The 19,595-nt window shown below is 48.6% G+C and overlaps 1 protein-coding gene across 1 annotated transcript in view; it reads right to left on the bottom strand.

Annotated features, from left to right (window-relative positions):
- Positions 1 to 19,595, bottom strand: part of LOC123020800 (obscurin-like) — a 192,030-nt gene that overhangs the window by 49,361 nt on the left and 123,074 nt on the right. The window contains exons 71-85 of the mRNA XM_044424979.1: positions 17,836 to 17,958; positions 16,170 to 16,309; positions 15,331 to 15,531; positions 14,225 to 14,307; positions 13,201 to 13,374; positions 11,668 to 11,827; positions 10,495 to 10,611; positions 9,807 to 9,971; positions 9,001 to 9,159; positions 6,884 to 7,061; positions 6,637 to 6,750; positions 6,306 to 6,473; positions 3,273 to 3,375; positions 1,906 to 2,035; positions 768 to 873 (exon numbers count right to left, since the gene is read on the bottom strand). Coding sequence (XP_044280914.1) covers positions 768 to 873; positions 1,906 to 2,035; positions 3,273 to 3,375; positions 6,306 to 6,473; positions 6,637 to 6,750; positions 6,884 to 7,061; positions 9,001 to 9,159; positions 9,807 to 9,971; positions 10,495 to 10,611; positions 11,668 to 11,827; positions 13,201 to 13,374; positions 14,225 to 14,307; positions 15,331 to 15,531; positions 16,170 to 16,309; positions 17,836 to 17,958 — 2,121 coding nt within the window. The remainder of the gene's footprint in view (positions 1 to 767; positions 874 to 1,905; positions 2,036 to 3,272; positions 3,376 to 6,305; positions 6,474 to 6,636; positions 6,751 to 6,883; positions 7,062 to 9,000; positions 9,160 to 9,806; positions 9,972 to 10,494; positions 10,612 to 11,667; positions 11,828 to 13,200; positions 13,375 to 14,224; positions 14,308 to 15,330; positions 15,532 to 16,169; positions 16,310 to 17,835; positions 17,959 to 19,595) is intronic.

Here is a 19,595-nt window from a genome sequence, read left to right as displayed (position 1 = left end):
CCTGCTGGAATTATTGGATTTGCAGCTGGGCCCAAATTTTCAATAACTGCTGTTAACTCAAATATAGCTATCAACAGAGGCTGATTCTGCCCCCCTACGTGAAAATAAAGAACATAAGTGTGACGTGTGTGTTCTGTTCAGTATTTCTCTGAACAGTGGAATAAAAACCATCATAAAATAATAAATTTATAAATCTCTAAGGAACTTATGTGAAAATTCACTCCAGATCTGAGAATTGAGGAAAATGAGCCCAAATTCTCACAAGGGACACTGTGTGTCAGGTGAAGAATATTTTTGGAAACATTATAAGCATACCTTATTTCCTAAGATGGGGGATGCTGAGTGCAGCCAAAGACTTTGCTTTTACCTTTGGAGGGGTGGAAAGCTCACAACTGGATCAACATCTGTATGATACATATCCCATGAATATGAATGCTATTGGTGAATCATATTGGTCAGCTGATGACTCACTGCACACTACTTCTGAGCAGATACACCAAAGAGTTGGGTTTCTGCATTCATCAAAATCTGTTCCTCACCCCAGGTCCCAGCTTAAAGATCCCATGTGAAGTAGGTACAGCGTAACACAATAAAAGTCTCCATCGAAAGAGCTTGGCCATCAAGAAAATGTAGACATGAATGTAACCAGCTAACACGAATGCAACTGCTTTCAAAATGAGATAGCAAATGCTTCCGACCCTTAAGGAAAGAACTTCATGGCATTGGTAGATCAATGGTCTACTCACAGAGGTGATAATGACCCATACCTTCAATGGTAATGGCTTGATCTTGTCTCTTCTCCTGAGCCATGGCTCCTGCGCTCTGGTGGTAAAGTTGAGCTCCACTCCTGGCCATTCCTAACCTGTTCACAAGCTAAAGAGAAGGGTGCAGTGCCGGTTAGAACTCATGGGAACATCTGGTGAAGAGCAAAAGCCATTTCTGTGCGCAGGTCACAGGCCTACGGAAGCGCCAATGCTTTCTCTGGGCACAAACGGGAACAGTGCTGCTGGTCTGTAGGTTTCCTTGGCTGAAGTTCTGGAGGGGGCCAGCCTCTTACAAAAATCGAGGCGCCTCTGTCCTCAAGCCTTCCTAAAGGATTAGGCTGGGGTTTGCCCAGTGTGTCAGTCCACAATATATTGGCTCACAGCTGGAGGTGACAGTGAAGAGGATCAACTCACTCTGTTCTCATATTCTGGCCAACTAAAGATGGCTGCATGAACAAGCCCTAAAAGAAGCTACTCCCATGCAAGCGGGGAGGTTGATGTAAAGTTTCCCTAAGCAAATACCAGCTCCAGAAGCAACCTTGTCTAACACCTTGCAAGAGCTGAGCAGGCCTGCAAAGGACAGGACATTCTGAGGACCTTCACCATAAGTCAGAGACAACTTGAGGGCACATGCCAGCAACTCACACCACGGGGACGAGTACCCAGTCTTGCAGCCCAAGGCAGCTTTACTTGGAATGGTCAGGTGAGATAAAATATTGAGAGATCTGTCAACCATTCTCTTCTGGGAGACTCACATGAGGGTTCTGAAGCTGCAATTTCACCTCCTTGCGGTAAATTGCCCGGGTGTGTTTCCATTTTAACCGGGACCAGGAAAGAGGGGTGGGAACTGCTGGTTTAAAAACGATGTCCTTCTGGTGTCACCATGCCCAGGACCCTCCCCCACACCCTCAGATGAAGACTTTTCATTTCAAAAATGCAAACAATCAACATCCAAGCATGCATCTCCCAGTACTCCATCCACGTTGGCCCTAAACCCCACTGAATTCAATGGAGCTACTGCCAAGAAAGTATACATAGGGGAATGGGAATGCAGCCCCACACATTTTATCTGTGCCATCTAGGAGAATTTCCGCCCCGAGATGTTGTTGCGAAACTTTGGTGAAGCTGGCAGGCTGCTCACCTCACATTCGTAGCACCCGATGTCATCCTTGCAGGCGTTCTTGACCACCAGAACGATAACGCCACTCCTTGGTTCACTAAAACTCTGGTGCTTATTGGGGTCTGTCAGCAAATTCCCATCCTTATACCACCTGTTAGAGGGAGAAAGAGGGAAATGCACCACAAAAACCTTTAGCTTTTAAACCTGAAGTCTTCTTATTAGGCTTTATACCTGTGGACATTAGTAAACAAGAAATGTATTTGATTTTACATGTAATCACTGCAGCAAGGATTGCATTCGCTCAACACTGGAAAAGTGAAGAACTACCCACCGATGAACTGATTCTAAAAAAGATCTTGGACTGTGTGGAAACGGATAGATTGACTTTATCACTGAAGGAGAAAGAAGATACTGACTTCTATCAAACTTGGGACTCTTTATTGTTGGCTAGAGAAATGGGACTTCGCATAGATTTAAATATGTTTTTAAGTTATCATAAATAGAAGAAAAATGTGGGGGCTGACCCAGCAGGCCCAATGTTTTTGATGATTGATGTTGCTTTTAGTTTTTCTTTGTTTTTAGGATTATAATTTTAAATAAAACTTATTATAATATAATAAAAGAAATGCACAACATAGTGAGACATTGCAGGAAAAGACAGAACCCCAGAAAGCATGCCAAGTGATTGAAGTCCTTTCTTTGGGTTGAACTGGGACTGGCTTATCACCAAAGGGCAGAGAAGCAAATGCGGAGAGACAAATTTAACCCATGCCTTTGTGCCAGTGATTCAACTCAGTAGTTTGCTTGATTGGTTCGTTACCATAGTACCAGCAGGAAAAATTAAAATATTGTAGGCATTGTCCACACACCAGAGTTTGGTACCCGATTACAGCAGGCAAATTAGAAATCCAATTTGCATGCCTCATTAGACTGCCCAAATTGGGCGTGAGAGTTGCAATTTCTTGTTTGAGCTGCAGAATTGCAATTCCTTTTGCAAGTGCACCAGCTGAGACAGCAGGAAGTATTTTTAAAAGCAGAGACTGTGGAAGAATCTGGCATGGGTTTTGTCTCCCCGGATACATTGGTTTTCCCCATAAGTTGTATTTCCTCATTAAATGCTGGTTCCCCTTTCTGTTATGCCCCCCATCCTGTTTCAGACAGGCTGTCCAATTTTTCAATTGTTCAAAGCACTGTTCTGTCTATTTACTCTTCAACAGATCCTTGAAAGCACCCAAAACTCTTTCTTTCTTAAGAAAGGAACTCTTTCTTAAGCAGAAACAGGCAGTTGGGCAGAGGAAGAGGAAGGAGGTTTGGATGCAAACCAGCATCCACCTCAAAATTGCAGAACTGCTCTGGGGGAGGAGGAGGAGGGGCGGACTTCCTCTTACCTGATCTGTGGATAAGGAGCCCCTTCAATGGTGCAGGTAAACTGCGCATCTTCACCATCTGCATAGTAAGCATGTTTAAGCTTGTTCACAAACCGGGGAGGCACTGGAAATACAAAATAAACATACTGAGGTCAGAAAACACACGGCTGGTATAAACTGGAGCTAGGTATCAGTGCCTAAGTCCTTGTCCAGACAGATGTGCTCCCCAGTCCACCCCGTGTGGGCAGTGGACAAACTTTGTCACCACATGCAGGGTGGTACAAAAGAAGGAAGATGGGTGGGCTGTCCCAATCTGCCTTATCAAGTCTGGACTATACCAGCCCAGGTGGTGGCACCTCTTAAGGGCAACCGCACCTCAACTATTGTGGCAAGCCACCTCCCCACCCAAGTGGCCCCAGGACCAGATTAGCTGGCCGCCAAGGAGTCTCGGCAGCATTCCTGCTGTTGTTCCCTTCCCTAAATCAGCAGCAGGATGGCAGGTTTCCCCGCCTGGAGCTCGTGTCACTTGCCACAGGTTTCATCTCTCCTTGATACCTTTCCTTTTTGTCTGTCTGTATATTCGTGGCATGAAAAGGTGAAAACAGGCTGTTCAAGCGCAGTTCCCCAAAGCTAAGAGAACTTTCTTTCTTTCTTTCTTTATAAAATTTGTATGCTGTCCATTACTTGCGTCTCTGGACAGCTTACAACATAAATCAGAATAAAATAGATTGACTATTCCACGCTGGCTGTAATTAATAAAATACAAACAATAAAATTCAATTACATAGTAAAATATTGACTAAATAAAAAAATGGAATTCCATTTCTCTAGCCAATGATGCTGCAGAGAAGGCGAGACATAGGAGGGGTTCATGGGCCCATGTGCCCCAAACTCTCCCATCGTATCGATCAAGGGGGCCGGGGGTAAGGAGACCCACATGAGTGGAGATGGTTCATGGACGTAGGCACTGCTTGCAGGGGTTCCTCATCATAGCCTTAAGTTAAGAGGGGACTGAAGACCGAAGATTGGTCCTATCACGGATCTGATTCATGGAACTCCTGCACCGAGCAAGTCGGAGGGGAAGCCATTTCCTACCTCTCAGCTTGATAACACAGTGGATTCTGGGTTTAATCAGCTCAGAATACTGCAGAACATTGGAAACATCTACATCCGTATGGATTTGTGAAGCTGTGACCCCTAGCAACACCATCTACTGGGTGTTGTGCCTTCATTCTGGAAGTGCTGTGTGGATGTCTTCCCAAATTCCTGCTTGGCAATGGAAGCACAGAACGAGGAGTCCAGGAGGTGTCCTAGAAAATGGCAGGCACTAGGAGGATGTGCCTGCGAAATGTGGGAGGCCAGCCTTGCACGGAGCTGTGCTGGTTCTCACCCGAAGGAGCAGCTCAGGCTCAAGAACCAAGGAAACTGGGGAGAGCTAGAGCTGCCATTCCAGGAGGAGGTCTTCTTCCTGGGGCACTCCCATGAAAGGCCCTGTGAAATACCTCTGTGCCAGGTAACAAAAGACCAACACTCACTGCCTGCGAGAGGAACGCTTTCCTGTGGTGGAAGCTTCCATAATTAAGATACTGGTGGAGCTGTGCAGAAAATTCTGGACAAGCAGTGAGCGCAAAGCCTCAGAAGAAAATTGTGGGAGGTAGAAGGAAACACTCCGGAGAAGGGAATCTTCCATGACGGAGCACCGAAAAGGCATGGGCAGTCGGGGAAGACTTTCCCCCATGAACCTGTGAGCCCTGTAGCCTGTGGCACGAGCAGTTAGGGGTCATTGGCGTCCAAAGCCCCACTAACGGTGGAGCTAGTTGGGTGTAGTTTGCTCTTCACAGAACAGCTCCCGACAAAGTCATGACCCTCATTAAACAGGGATTCCCCACCCCAAACACAAGAGCTTAAGTTCTCTACAAGTTGTCACTGCACAGTCCAACAATGCGCAGGACGTCCCTTGCTTTCCGGGATCCTCTCAAATCAGAAAGATGTGCTAGCTTTGTGTGGCTGAGATGTGTGTGGATAAGTGTGATTGTGTGTAAAAGAGAACTGTGATCACACACCCATTTATTACCTGGCACACTCATTTAATACACATTTGCTTAGTGTAAACAGATCTGCTCTTACGTTTATCCACATTTTCCTCCCTGACTTTACACATGGCCTCCCCTTTACCTTCGTCTACTTCTCAGCTTTTACTCTTCGGCAACCTTCTACCATTCTGACCATTTTGGGGCACATCCTGCTCCCAGATCCTTGGAAGTTCCCCCATCCCTCGCCTGCCACACCATTTACTGGCCTTTCAGGTGTGTGACATGCTTTACGGATAACCACAGGGAATAGGGAAAGTATGGATTAAGAGCTAAGAAAAGTCCAGCCAGGTTGCACCTAAACTGCATCTAAACCAGAGTCCTCTTTTCAATAGCGGGCCAACAGACACATCCGGGAAGCCAAGGGCGCTTCTCTGTCTCTCTCCAGAACTGCGCATTTAATGGCACGATCTCTGAACATGGATTCTCCAAGCCAATGCTGTGTTGCACAAATAAATACTTTTTTATCTATTTCAATATAAAAACAGCACCCAGATGACGGGATTATGTGGCGGCTACCAAAATTAAGGCATTGTATGGGATCAGGATGTCACACCAAACAAACTTTGCTAGCCTCCATGATGTGGGGAGGTAAAATAAAACGATTTAAAAATCCCAGTGGAATGTCCCAGCTAAGACTTCTTCTTCCTTCTCTTTTCTCCTCCTATATTTTTATTTACTTATTTTATACTGATAATTTTAATTTTATATTTGTAACTCAGTGTATTTTTGTATTTAATGGTAATTTATTATGTGCTATTGTATTTCAATGTATTTTATTGTGTTGTAAGCAGCCCCGAGGCTTCGGCAAGGGGCGGCATAGAAATGTAATAATAATAATAATAATAATAATAATAATAATAATAATAATAATAATAATAAAGACTTGGAGTGCTGCTTAGACGTGCACCGAGCTGCAGGTGCTTATTGAGTGGTGCATTCTTGGGCCCCACAAGACTTTTACCTTGAACGAGGATCTTTCCCAGGGTGCTGGCGTTGCCGGCCGGACTAGCCGCGAAGCACATGTATTGCCCCGAATCCACACCCGTCAGGTTGTCCAGGATCAGTGTGCAGGAGCCATCAGGGTCTTCGATGATGATGTGGTGGGGGTCCACCTCCACTGGCTTGCCGTCTTCAAGAAGAAGCAAAGGAAATACTCTTCAGTGTTTAGGGTGGGGAAGCGGTGTCTCGGCCCCTTTGGGACGTTCTCAGAATGGTCAAACCATCCAATACTCGAGACAGATTTTGATCAATATCCCAGGAAACCCCAAATGCTGAACCAGGGTTGGCTGTACCTTTATACCAGGTAACCCCCGGCTTGGGTGTGCCGGTCACTCGGCAGGCTAATTTGACTGTTTCGCCCAGCTCAGCTGTACAGTCGGCCAGCTCCTCCTCGAAGTCGGGTGGGTCTGCAGTTAAGGAGGATTAATCAGTGCTCTTGGCTGAATTACAGGAAATCCAGGAACAGAAATGCCAAGAGTCACTATAGAGCAAAGATGCAGAGCAGCGAGAGGTTCTGCCTTTTCCCTCTGCGTTACTCACCCCAGACAGGGAGGCTGATGCGTTGCTGAATACCGCAGATCTCCTTCACCCAAGAGTTCTTGATGATGATGGTCCTGGCTTGGAAGAGGTACTTGCGGACTGAGTCTTCTCGCTCATGCCAAATCTCAAATGCCCGGTCATCTCCTTCCACCAGGTCGTTCACGTCAATATTTGACAGCTGCGCCATCAAAGGACAGGGTTGAAAGTCAATGGACACATCTTCCGAATATTTCAGAAGGCAGGAATTACAGGCTCATGTCACTGAGAGAATGTTGAGTGAACCCATGGCCTTAAGCTGGCCAGAACACCCAACAGCCCCTGGAGCTGGGAGCATCGCCGTCCACGCAAGCACCTTGCCCCAAAAGATGGGAGAGTTGGAATCTCAGAAACATTTACAACAGGGCTCAAACGAATTCTGATTTCTCAAAATCTAACCCAGGGATTCTGTAGCAGACCATCGTTTCCCAAGTTGCACAGATCCCATGGACTTGCAGACCAATTGCTATTTTCTGTAATTTTGCAAAGCATTAGTTGTAGGAAAAATATGAACAATGCAAAATACGACCAATCGAAAGCATGCATTTCCCCCACAGACTAAAATGTGCATTTCGGGGGGATTGGTACATTTTCAAGAGTGAAACTTTAGGCAAATGTATATGAACAGATTTGCATAAATAGGACAAAGGATGGAATGAAAGGTGCTTGACAATTTGAGAAATGTAGCCGGGACTCATCCGGCGATCGCATATGTTGCTGCTGGAGAACAGGTGCTCCTTTCCTGAATGTCCAGGACAGGGTTCCTCAGGAGCAAATCATAGTTTCCCTTTTCTTTCCAGAATTTGAAATAGTTTTCTTCACCAGGGGCCATGGAGGGAATTGCAGGCAAGTGGCAGAGAAAAGGGTAGCAAAACAGAATTTTTTAATTGATCAATAAAGGAGGGTGAGGAAAAAAAATACAAGTTGGCTATGAGAAAGGAGTCCAAGAGGTACAAATTTCTAACCTAAGAAAGGTTAGAAAATAGAGGTACCTATCCCCTTCACTGGGAGATGCATGTTAGCTCTGTTTGTCCTGTCTGAATGCAATGCAGGACTGAACTGGATAAGAGGCACCTGGACGGAGTACTTAAAGCCACGTGGGGCCTCAGTTTCCCCGGGTGATGGGCAGTTCAACCTTTCTCAAGCCAACCTGGGGAAAGCCACTGCCAAGCCAAACTGCATCGGGAAGCAGCCAGGCCATCACAAGAGGATAACAACCACCAGAAGCTCAGCCCACCATCATGTTGCTCGTCCACGATGAGAGGTCTAGACCAGGGGTCTCGAACGCGCGGCCCGCGGGCCAATTGCCGGGACGGGGAGGGGCCCTGCGGCCTTCAAAGTGCCGGCGGCACCTGGGCCGGCCGCGGGATGAGCAGCCCACCACCACCGCGGTGGTGGAAGACTTGATGTGACCCGGCGGCCCCCAGGTAAGTTGAGTCTGAGACCGCTGGTCTAGACTGTGTCCCGCATATGGCATCAAGCCCATGAAATACTGGAGACACCCCACCGCTGCAGCCGTGAAGGTCAGCGTCGGCTCTCCTTCTTGCAGATGCCCGTGTCTTACAAGACAAATGCCCTGGGGTTTTCCAACACCATGCCGGAGACAACCTTGCTCGGTGAGGGAGGCTTGCTGAACTGCCTCTCCGACGTAACTCCAGGTGCAGACATCCAATCAGTTCAACTATCTAGCTTCCTGTTATGTGACAACTTACGCACCCGCGAATCTCCTTTGTTTTAAGCCAGATGTGCACTTGGGAACCCCTGGAAGATGGTTTACTGAATGTGCATTTGAGTAGGTAACTGGCCCCACAGGAATGGATTGTAAATTACTTTCTGTTCTGCATGCTGGCTGGTTCCTTACTCATCTCTGCTCTGTTCTTCGAAGAACAAGTGAATTTTGGTGGCAGGCTTCCTCTCGGTCAGTGCTGTGGTGATTCTTGAAGCGGAATACCTACCTTAAGCAAGAACGCTACCTTTCCCCAGTAGACACGCTGACCCGGATAGCCACAGGCAGAGGCAGAGGCAGAGGGGATGGGGGAGGGGGAAATCTTATTAACAAGGAAGGGAGGTCAGGCTCCAACCTTCATCATGTTCTTGAAGATGTAGCTGTAAGTATCTGCTTTGGTGTCTCGCTTTGGCTTGCACACCAGGAGGTAATTCTTGAAGAGGAAGACGTGTCGCTTGTGCCCCTTCCAAGCCATTCTGGCTCCCGGTGCCCCTTCCCAGACAATGAACTGTCCCTGGAAAGGAAAACAAATCCAGCTGGGGAAGCTGGCAGACTTTGCGCTCTGCGAAGCGTCCACAGAAAGTGGGACATTCCTAGCCTGGTTCTCAACTTTGCCCAGCCTCCCATTCACCAGAAATAAAAGTGAGTCACGTCCCAGAATCTGCTTTGCTTGGTCTACGTTTCCGCACGGCCTGACGGGTCTGGTCCTGTCTAGGCCTGGAAGCTATGCCAGGTCAGGCCTGGTTGGAAGCCGGAAGGGAGTCTTGGGTCCTGCACCGAGTACGGGGTCGGACCCACTGGGTATCCAGGCCTCTTCCAGCTGGATACATGATGCCAAGGCCACAGAGAAGAGGGAAGAAAGGTTGCAAACTGGATCGAAGAAAGGCGAGCTTTGCTATGGCTGAAGGAAACGTGTGGAGAAGGAGCAAAATAGCTATTTTCAGACGGGAAACCTAAACATGACAAGGTGCAAAGCAGTCCCATTAAAAAGCCTACAGAAATGTTTAACCAGGCCGTAAGAAAAAGGATTATTAACTTTGCCAGGGAAAAGCAAGAGGGAATATAAAAGCAAATCAAAATAACTCAGCACTTTTTGTCTCTGAGAGGGAGCCAAAACACCCTCTAATCCATCATGTCTGCCAGTGATTAGAGTGAAATTACCTGTCGGATAGGCTCCCCTAAAATTTCCAGCGTTCCCGGATAGTTCTCAATGAGGGAAACATGGAGGTTGTTTTCTGCTCGCCTGGTTAGTGCAGACACAACCGCATAAGCTTGTTCCAGCAGCGCACAGTTTTGATTATTCCGTGCTTTATTTCGGATTAGCTCCTGCAGATACATAAAATTGCATGCTTTGCATCATTCATATCCATCAGTTTATGCATGCTCAAGACCAAAACATCTTTCAGCAAACAAAATAAATGGCATATAATTCTAAGAAATAAGAATGCATCTCAGACAATTAACTTGGATTTCACAGGTGTCCGGCTAGCTAGCTTCTTTAACGCTTTACAAATGCACCCTGGTCTGCAGATTGTCCATTCTGCCTGGGGATAAACACAATCCAACACTCGGACACATTCCATTGAACATAGTAGTTTACCCATGAATGCTGCACAGACCTCCTCCTCCTCCTCTCTTATCTTCCCATAATTGCAGAGATTATTGTGATACATCATGGTAGCAAACAAGAGTACAGAACCAGTGCTGTGCTGGTCACTCCATATATCATGAAAATTATGGTAACTATGCAGAACTAGGAAGGACTGAAATCAAACCCAAAAAGATCGCCCCAGAACAACCAGCATCACTGTGGCCCCAAACCATCAAATATTAAAGGAAGGATGCTGACCTTGATTACATTTTGATATTTCTGAATCCTGATGATTGGTATCTCCAAATAGTGTTGCAGAGGAAGGACGGGGGGCTGGGAAGGATCTTCACTGGATAATGTCCCCTCTGTATAGCGCTGGATGTCAAAACACAACAATGGAGAAGTTACAGCCTGTTGGCTCTTAGATCAGGAAGAAAAAGGCTTGGCTCATTTACAGAGAATCACACGGTCAGGCAAGACTAGCTCTGAAGATTCATGCAATCTGGGTGGGCCGAACATTGATAAACATGTTACTGTATAGATATATGTGCAAATTTGAAAAAATATCTGCCATCTGAGCAGAAATGCAAGACTTTTCCTGTATTGGGGACCACTCGGCCAGTACAACCACCACTGTTCCACCTGCCGTCCAGGTGCTGCAAACGAGTCACCTCAAGGATGTTTATTCTTCTTCGGTTCTTCATGGTTCTTCATTTGAACTTAGGCTTGGCCTGGGCGGCCCTTCGAAAGGAGGCACCTTCCAGCAAAGGACACTCCCCTGACAGCTGTTTAAACAAAAGCCTGTCCTTTGCCAGGCAGGGCCCCAGCCATCCGAGGAGCAGCTGGTTCCAAGCAGCTTTGCCCTGGACCTCCAAGATTATGGTGCTGGTGCTGGGATGATTTGGAGAGACTGCCCCACTTGCCATAAAAGCACATGACAGGAGGGACGTGTGAGGAATCCACGTTGAGTGGGAAATCCCTGGTTTCCAGCGTCCTGGACTCCGGTCCGCATTGCAGCAGCCCTGGGCCCAAGTTCCTGCCGAAAGTGCCCAGGGCTTGGGCACCAAGCCCCACAGGCAGCTCCTTGGCTGGCCACTGGGAAAGTAGCCAGCTTGCCTGCTCACTGGACCCCTTTCCCCCGTGCGCTGCTGCTGCGGCTGGCAGCGAGTGGAGAGGGAGGCTGGCCCCAGGGATGGCTGTGCAACGGGGCCCGTGAATGCACACAGAGTCGTTCCGGGCTTGGCTCTCTTCCTCGGAGAGAGACAAGCAGCAGGAGAAGTCTGATGAGCACGTGCGAACTGGGGCCTGGAGCGGCTCAGCATATCCCCACGTGACGTGCAAGCTGATAGCCTTGTTCGGAAAGTGGAACGCTTTCGTGCGAAAGGGAGTTTGCACGGAGGGGAGGGATCAGGCTGGGCTCAGCGGCCTCACCTTGTAGAATTCCTGGACAGCTTTATTGACGACAACGGACTCGGCTTGTACTCGGCCCACGAGGTACTGGATGTACTTGTCGAATTCCCCCTCGTTCTTGATGAAGCACATGGCCACATCGTCATCCGTGTCACACTTCTGGAGCTCTGGGAAGAAGGTGCTGTGGACCAGGAGAAGACTTATTTATTTATTATTCACTTTTATTTAAAACATTTTTATGCCGCCCCCATCGCAATGAAGCCTCGGAGCTGCTCACAGCAGAAACAAAATACATAAATAAATAACAATGTAACAATAAAAAATTTTATTTAAAAACCTCCGGTGCATCTCGGCTAGCCTGGCGCTGAAAAACAAATAATGACGGCGCCAGGCGGACCTCTCTGGGGAGCGCATTCCATAGGTGGGGCGCCACCGCAGAGAAGACCCTCCTCCGGGTACTCACCCTCCTAATATCATTCACGGAGGGTTCCCAGAGAAGGGCATCTGTTGCTGATCTCAAGGGGCGGGAGGGCATATATGGATGCAAGCGCTCCTTTAGATACCCAGGTCCCAAGTCGTTGAGGGCTTTATAGGTCATAACCAACACCTTGAATTGGGCCCGGACTTCAATCAGGAGCCAGTGGAGCTGATGGAGAACTGGGGTTATATGAGAACAATGCCCAGTCCCCGTCAGCAACCTGGCAGCTCTATTCTGCACCAATTGAAGAATCCGGACCGTCTTCAAGGGTAGCCCCACGTAGAGCGCGTTACAGAAGTCACCAACGCATGTGACACTGTCACCAGGCAGTCGTTCTCCAGGAAGGGACGCAGCTGATGGATCAGCCGAAGCTGAAGGAAGGCGCTCCTCGCCACCGCCGTCACCTGAGCTTCTAGAGACAGCTCAGGGTCGAGGAACACTCCTAAGCTGCAAACCCTGTCCTTCAGAGGGAGTGCAGCCCCATGTAGGACAAGACCCACTTATGAGAGGAGGAGGAGGAGGAGGAGAAGCAACAGACTGTGACATTAAAACATTAAACGATATCTGGAATGGGACAGTTCCGTGGGACTAGGTATGATTCCCTGGGACCCCCCTGCAGAGCACCAGCTGATCTTGACAACCCCAGACAGCCACCAGAACCACCTTTGCTGCTGTGGGTACCACCACACACACACACTCACACACACACACTGAGTTCAGGCAACTCAAGGGTGGAGGGTGGGCCGAGGGTGGGTTACCCCATTGTCTGAACCCTGCAGAGATGGCCAACCATGGCAAACAACTCCCAGGTCATCACCCAGCAGCAAAGTACAGTTCTCTTCAAGGTTCAGAAGGCATGGCTTGTTGGGGTCAGACAACAGGATAACCCACAATTCAACAATCCCTTGAGTGTTGCCTGATCCCAGTCATTGTGGTTCAACACCGACAAGTCAAAGACAGCGTGGCTGCGGGCGGCAGCCAAGGTGTGCTGGCTTTCAAGCGACGCCCTCTCACAGCAGGCAGGTGCGCCCAAGGTGCGCCGGCCCCTGCCGCCTTTGCCGTGCGGACACACATACTTGGCATGGAAGTGAGTGACATCTGTCACATTTCGGAAGATAATGAGCTTCTGGCTGGAGACGGCGATGGGGACGACGGGGCAGGTCTCGGTGAACTGGATGTGGTGGGTCTGGAGAAACTGCAGGTCCTTCACAAACTCCTCCTCTGTGTTGAGCAGGTCCTGAATAATGAGGCTAAGCAGAAAGGGAGGGGGAGAGGAAGGCAGAGGACGGCTGCAGGTTCAGAGGGGGACCTCGTGCACGTTCCACCCTTCTCATCCCACACCGCAGGAAAGGAGCCCCAACGGCAGCCCAGGAGGCACAAAGGCAATGCCTTAGTGAGCCAATGAAGGGGGACGGGGGTGGGAGACAAAGCCTATTCAGTCACGCAAGGGGGAGTTCCATGGCAGGTCTCCATCTGCACCAAGGAGAGGAGACAGGACTCCGGGAAGGCAGAAGAGAGCACGCTTCTGAGCGGTACCGCTTCAGATGGCACTCCCGGGTTACAAAAAGAAGAACCTGTCCTTGCAAAGAGAAAGCTAAGACACCCTGGGGAAACGTTCTTCCCTCTGTCTCCTCCTGGTCTTCTATTCAGAGAGTTGTTGGTGTTGCTTCGTTTTTAAATGGAGGGGACCATTTGAATATCTGCTTGGCAGGCAGCACCTCCGCAGGGCGCAAAGAAGCGGTGAAGAGTCATATATGACCCGGCCGAGGATATGTGGCAAATGTGGAATGAATAGACTGGAAGGAAAATGCTACAGGCTCTGGTACAGACCAGGACTCTATTCCAGCCTGGGCCACGGCAGCTGAGTTTTCTCCCAAATAGAACCGATCACTTTGAACATGTTCTTGCCAGCACGGCTATAGGCATGGCCCCGTGCTAGGGAAGAAAAGCACGGCCAGCTGGGGCGTGCAGGGAGCCGCAGGCCCTGTTTTCTGTCTGAAATGGCTCAAGACTACACCCTAAGCTGAAGCACAGTTCGACCCATAAACGCAAAGAAGAAACCGGCAAGTCTTCTCGGAAAACCCTTCACAAAATGCTCACCTCAGCTTCTTTTTGTATTCGTCCTCTGAAACGGATTCTCCAGGGAACTCCAGAGTCTCTGGACCTCCCCACTCGGTTGACAGCTGAAACCAAGGCAAGCCAATGTAAGGCTCATAGAGGCCCACATCTGTCAAGAGCACATCTGTGGGTTTACCCAGGGTGCCTTGCTAGAGTGACAAAGTTGTCCATGGCATGTGGACCCCCCTCTGAAATCCCAGGATTGAAGCTAGACAATCTTTTGGAATCAGAATGGCAGTGAAAGGTTTGCACATTATTCTGCTTCCGAACAGCCCTTTTTGGAAGCTCCAGTTGTTCTCAGAATGGCATGTTAAACATTTCTGTTCAGTATACAGTAGAAATGAGACCATTCTACAAAAATCAAACAGCTGTTTCCTTCCCTGAAGTTTTGATGGAATTTAAATTGCCCAAAGGAAAAAAGCTGGAGGTATGCTATGGGATGCCCCAAAGGTAGAGACAAGCAATCCCCATTTCAAAAGAAAATTCTTTAAACTGCAGCTGCTCATCCATTTCTTAGCCATTTTTAAATGGAATGATAGCTTGAACCTTAGAGATTCTGTGCATAGAAATGCTCTTCTATAGATGCCTAGAGACCCAATCTTTGGGAATAGGCAGGATAAAAATACATAGAATAGTAGAATAACAGTGACTTAATGCATCTGGGAGTACATCAGCATTGACGCTTTATTACCATCTCTGTGTTGACACAATAGCATCTGCTCAAGCCATTGCGATAGAACTCCACACCTTTGGAGAGGGTTTCTGGGCTGCTTTTTGTTTAAAACACAAGTGGACGGTTTAAATAAACTTCTTTAAGAGTCACTGAGGGCATCTGGCCCAGGAACCCTCCAAAACCTGGAGTTCACAAGGCCTTCCTTGGCCAAGCGAATCATTCAGTGATGCAAAGCTGTGAATTCTCTTCCAGCTCCTCCAGTTTCTCACATGAGCATTTAAGAGGAAAGACTTGAGCACATTTTGTGTGTCTCTACTTCATTTGGTAGATCTGTTATTCAGAGACTTGCAGAAACCAAAGAATCCAATAAAGCAAATTTCAGGAGGGTGTGTGTTGGAACATGCATGACTCTCACCTTTAACCTTTTATCCAGGTAGGCGGGGGAAACCCACCCTTGCCTGGATGGACTGAGCTTGGTGGGTTTGGTCCTCACCAACCATTTCAGAGGATGAGCAGAATCTAAGACCTCCACATACTGTCCTTCTTTCAAGGAGATGGTTTCATGGTCAGCACCCATGGGTGAGTAATCAGCAGTGACCATGTAGATATCAAAAATCTGTAGACAGAAGACTGATTCAGTGTATTTTATAGAGAAGAGACACCGAAATGCAGGGGGAAACTAACCAAGTACACGAAAGGGCCCTGCAGCTCCATGTTTGAAGAGATTAATGCCTGCTTCACTTTATGTGCTTCTAGAATTTGAAATAACATTTGGTCAGTGGAGTGGATCCCATCCCGGGTTCAGATTCCAGCTCAGCCATAGAACCACAGATAAGTCTTCAGCAATCCACTGGTTTTAGTTTTCACTTATCTCCTCCTGGCTTCCAAAGACAAGCTTCCAACTCTGTTCGTGAGCTTATCTGAAACCAAAAGTGTGGCCGCTACTAAAAATGGCATCATGACCCTGCAAAGTACCACACAATGCCCATGTGCCTCTGCATATGCGTGCCATGTTCAAATGTTTCCTGCGCTTGGTTTCAGCCATGCACGTCTTTGACCAACTCAATTCCTTCTCTGCTTATTTTACTTCCCTTTCTTCCTGGACACGAAGAGCCCATGGCCACTGCAGTGGGAATCTGAGGTCCAGCACTGCCCTTGTCGACCTTTTCATGTTCCGCAAAACATGCAGAGTGTTCCATGCACTGGGAACGCGATATTCTTCTGCCTAGGCCCTGCTGGCTGTACGTGCCGTACCTCTCCCCGGGCATCCCCTTCATCAGACTCCGAGGAAGACTCTTGAGCAGTTGAGGAAGGTCTGGACCTGCCGTGTCGTGGCGATGCGGACGGTGTCTTCGATTCATCGTCGCTGTCTGCCCCAGGGACTCGGAGCGTGGCTGAAACGCAAGGGCACGAAGGGGACAGCGGCTTTTGTCACAAGGCAAACATTTGAAATCAAATGAAGGTCTCTACCCGGAGGAGGGCCTTCTCTGCGGTGGCTCCCAGACTCTGGAATGCGCTCCCCAGAGAGGTTCGCCTGGCGCCGACTTTATATTCCTTCTAGCACCAGGTGAAAACCTTTTTATTTACCCGTCATTTTAAGAATTAGAAATTTTAATTGGTTTTAACACTCAGTTGCTTTTGATTTTGATTTTTGCTGGTATTGTGTTTTTGTTGTTTACAGTTTTTATTTGTTGTTGTTATCTATTGTTAAAATTTTTGTAAGCCATCCTGGGATGTTTTCTCATATAGGACTGGATGTAAATATTTTACATAAATAAATGCTTCTCGCTAATATGGCCTGCACGCATCTTTTTGTTTCCTTAGAGAACAGATCGTCAACTGATCCAAACCCCTGGGCACACGTGGGAATTTGAGAAGCGGCTACAAAATGGTGCTGGTGGAAGAGACGGCCAGTTGCAGAATGGCTGCCTGGCTAGTTCCAAGTGAGCCAGAGAGGTGGGACAGGAGGAGATAGAAAAGTGAGAGGCTGGGAGGCAGGGAAAACAGCAAGGCCAAGGGGCAGAGCGGGGAGAGAGCAACTCTGGAGGCTGGAGGCGGGGAGGGAGAAGAATGCTTTGGGCAGGAACAGGAGGAAGGGATGCTGCAGGGGGAGAACGAGTCAGCAGAGAGACTCGGAGGGGGGTGAAAGCAAAGAGGAAAGGTCTGTGTAGGCAAGAAGGCTGGGGGGCCAGGAAGCAACTCCGGTTCTCTGCAGGCTGCCACTGTCTGGAAGAAAGCCTTCCTTCTGCCCCAAAGTGTTGCAAGGTTCTCATTCAAGACAGTTCTCAAAGGGAGATTTCCACATATCCTAAGCCTTGCTGGGCAGAACAAGAGGACGGGGGGAGGCATTTCCCCAGCCTTTTGACTGATCAGCGCACAGGATTAATAGGTGCGTAGTCTTCTAACTCCCCTCTCTGCCCCCCATCCTGCCCCCTATCTGTCCCCCTCCTCATCCCCTCCAGGGGCTGCAAAATCCACCTCCAAAGAGGAGCCGCTACGGAGCTTCCCGTGGCAGCCGGGAGAGAGGAGTGGCAGCCCAAGGGATCCCTCTTCTCAGGCTTGTAGGTTTGTCTAGAGCTGTAGGCAGGAGCGGCGTGAAACCACAACACCCCAGCACCTCAAGAGTCCCTCTCACAGACAAAGGGCGCATCCTTCCTTCACATCCCACTGCCTAGAATAAAGTTCCTGGGGCAGCTTAACGAATAAAGCAGTAGCGTGGCTTTAAAACAACCCCAAAGCAGACGGAGCAGGACAATAAAGTCCCAGGAATGGTTAAGCAAACACTTCCAGGGCGGACACAGGTGACTGCAAACTGGTCTGGACGGTATGTAAGCCTCAGACCCATAGCTGACCCTCCGCCAAGCCAGGAGAGATGTCCTCCTGCATGAAGGAGATTCGATTGCGCTGGTCCTGCCGTTACCTTGACTTATCTTTGCAGACACCATCTCTGTGATCTGCGACGTCAGCTTCTGGAGGAATTCCTCCGTCCCGACCTCAGTGAGCGAAATATGGCCCCGAGCAGCTTCCCCTCCTGCATGTTCTGCTGATGAGGAAGCACATGAAGGTTACTCATGCAGTGGCTGCCCCTGAGAAAGATACAGTCCTGACCGAGTTATGGAGCCAGGAGGCTCTTTAAGGGAGAGCAGGAAACCCAGAGACGGCTCAACAGGGCAGTGTGGCTGAGATCAGACTCCGAGAAACATACTGTGAGTGCAAGAAATATTATTATCAGGACTGAACGTGCTCCTGGGAGTAGCAGGGGGATGAAATTGAGTCTGTCGCTAGAGAAATATTTGCAGAGCAGAATACATTTTTACCACCCTTCCCACATTCAACCTTCTTATGAGCTGCTTCTACAGAGACATCACCCCTGTTTGGATACCATGGACAAATGCAGGACTCTGCCAGGTCACTTAGAAACAGAACGAGTCAGAAGGGGCCTCCCGGGCCATCAAGTCTGACCCCCGGCTCCAGGCGGCTCTGCTCACGACATGACTTTGCCCCCAGATGTCATGCAAATCATATAGTCCCTCCCTAAGGCTTCTGCGTGTCTAGTGGAAATGCCAGCTGGAAGAGGTTTTGCACCCACACCTGAACTTTCAGGGACTTCTGTCCTCTTCCTGCAGACTCTTCCACAGCAGGTGTCTTGGGAAGGAGCTACGTGGCCTGAGTGGCACCAGGGGGTGGAGCTCCTTAAGACATCCTGTTCCACCTGAACAGGACTACGTTGTCCTTGGGTAGAGAAGCCTGAACTGGAGGCAGGCCAAAGGGCGCCCATGCCTGTCAGTCAAAGCAGTCCTTTCAAAGTCCTTGCAGAGTGGAATGGGAAAGGAAGACCCCCACCCCCCCGCCCGAGGTAGCTGCACTACCTTCAAGACAGACGCGACAGACGTGAATTTGGGCTGGGAGTGACTGCTGCCCCATGTCAGCAGCACGACTTAAGTATTACATCTTTTGCTCGTCCTCTTCTACCTCAGAGGAGCAAGTATCTGGCAACTTTTCTACATAAGGCATTTATTAAGGCATACCCCAGTCCTCTGCCAGCTTCACTGGCTCCCCATCGAAGTCCGGGCTCAATTCAAGGTGCTGGTTATCACCTATAAAGCCCTTAACGGCTTGGGACCTGGATACCTAAAGGAACGCCTGCTTCCATATTTGCCCTCCCGCCCCCTGAGATCGGCGGCAGAGGCCCTCTTCCGGGAGTCCTCCATGAGAGACATCAGGAGGCAAAGTACCCGGAGGAGGGCCTTCTCTGTGGTGGCGCCCCACCTATGGAATGCGTTCCCCAGAGAGGTCCACCTGGCGCCGTCGTTATTTGTTTTTCGGCGCCAGGCTAAGACCTTTTTATTTAAACAATATTTTAACAATTTTTAATATCATCTATAGGTTTTTAATTTTGCAGCCAGGGTGAATCTGGATTTTATGTGCACTATTTGTATTCTGTTTATTTATTGTATGGAAGCCGTCCCGAGGCTCATGCCAATGGGACGGCATACAAAAATTCCAAATAAATAGATAGATATTGTGCAGTCACCATTTCCAACTCACAGTGATTCACAGGTTCTTTAGCAAATATCATAACTTTCCAATTTTACTTTTGTTTCTAAACAACCCTCTCTGTGAGGTTTTTTTTAGAGCAAGGTAAATGCGGTATTATTTAAAGAACATAAAACTGCTTTT

The sequence above is a fragment of the Varanus komodoensis genome, unplaced genomic scaffold, assembly GCF_004798865.1.
Source record: "Varanus komodoensis strain SLA01 unplaced genomic scaffold, ASM479886v1 scaffold15, whole genome shotgun sequence".
Classification (NCBI taxonomy): Eukaryota; Metazoa; Chordata; class Lepidosauria; order Squamata; family Varanidae; genus Varanus; species Varanus komodoensis.
This window is presented reverse-complemented; position numbering and strand designations above follow the sequence as displayed.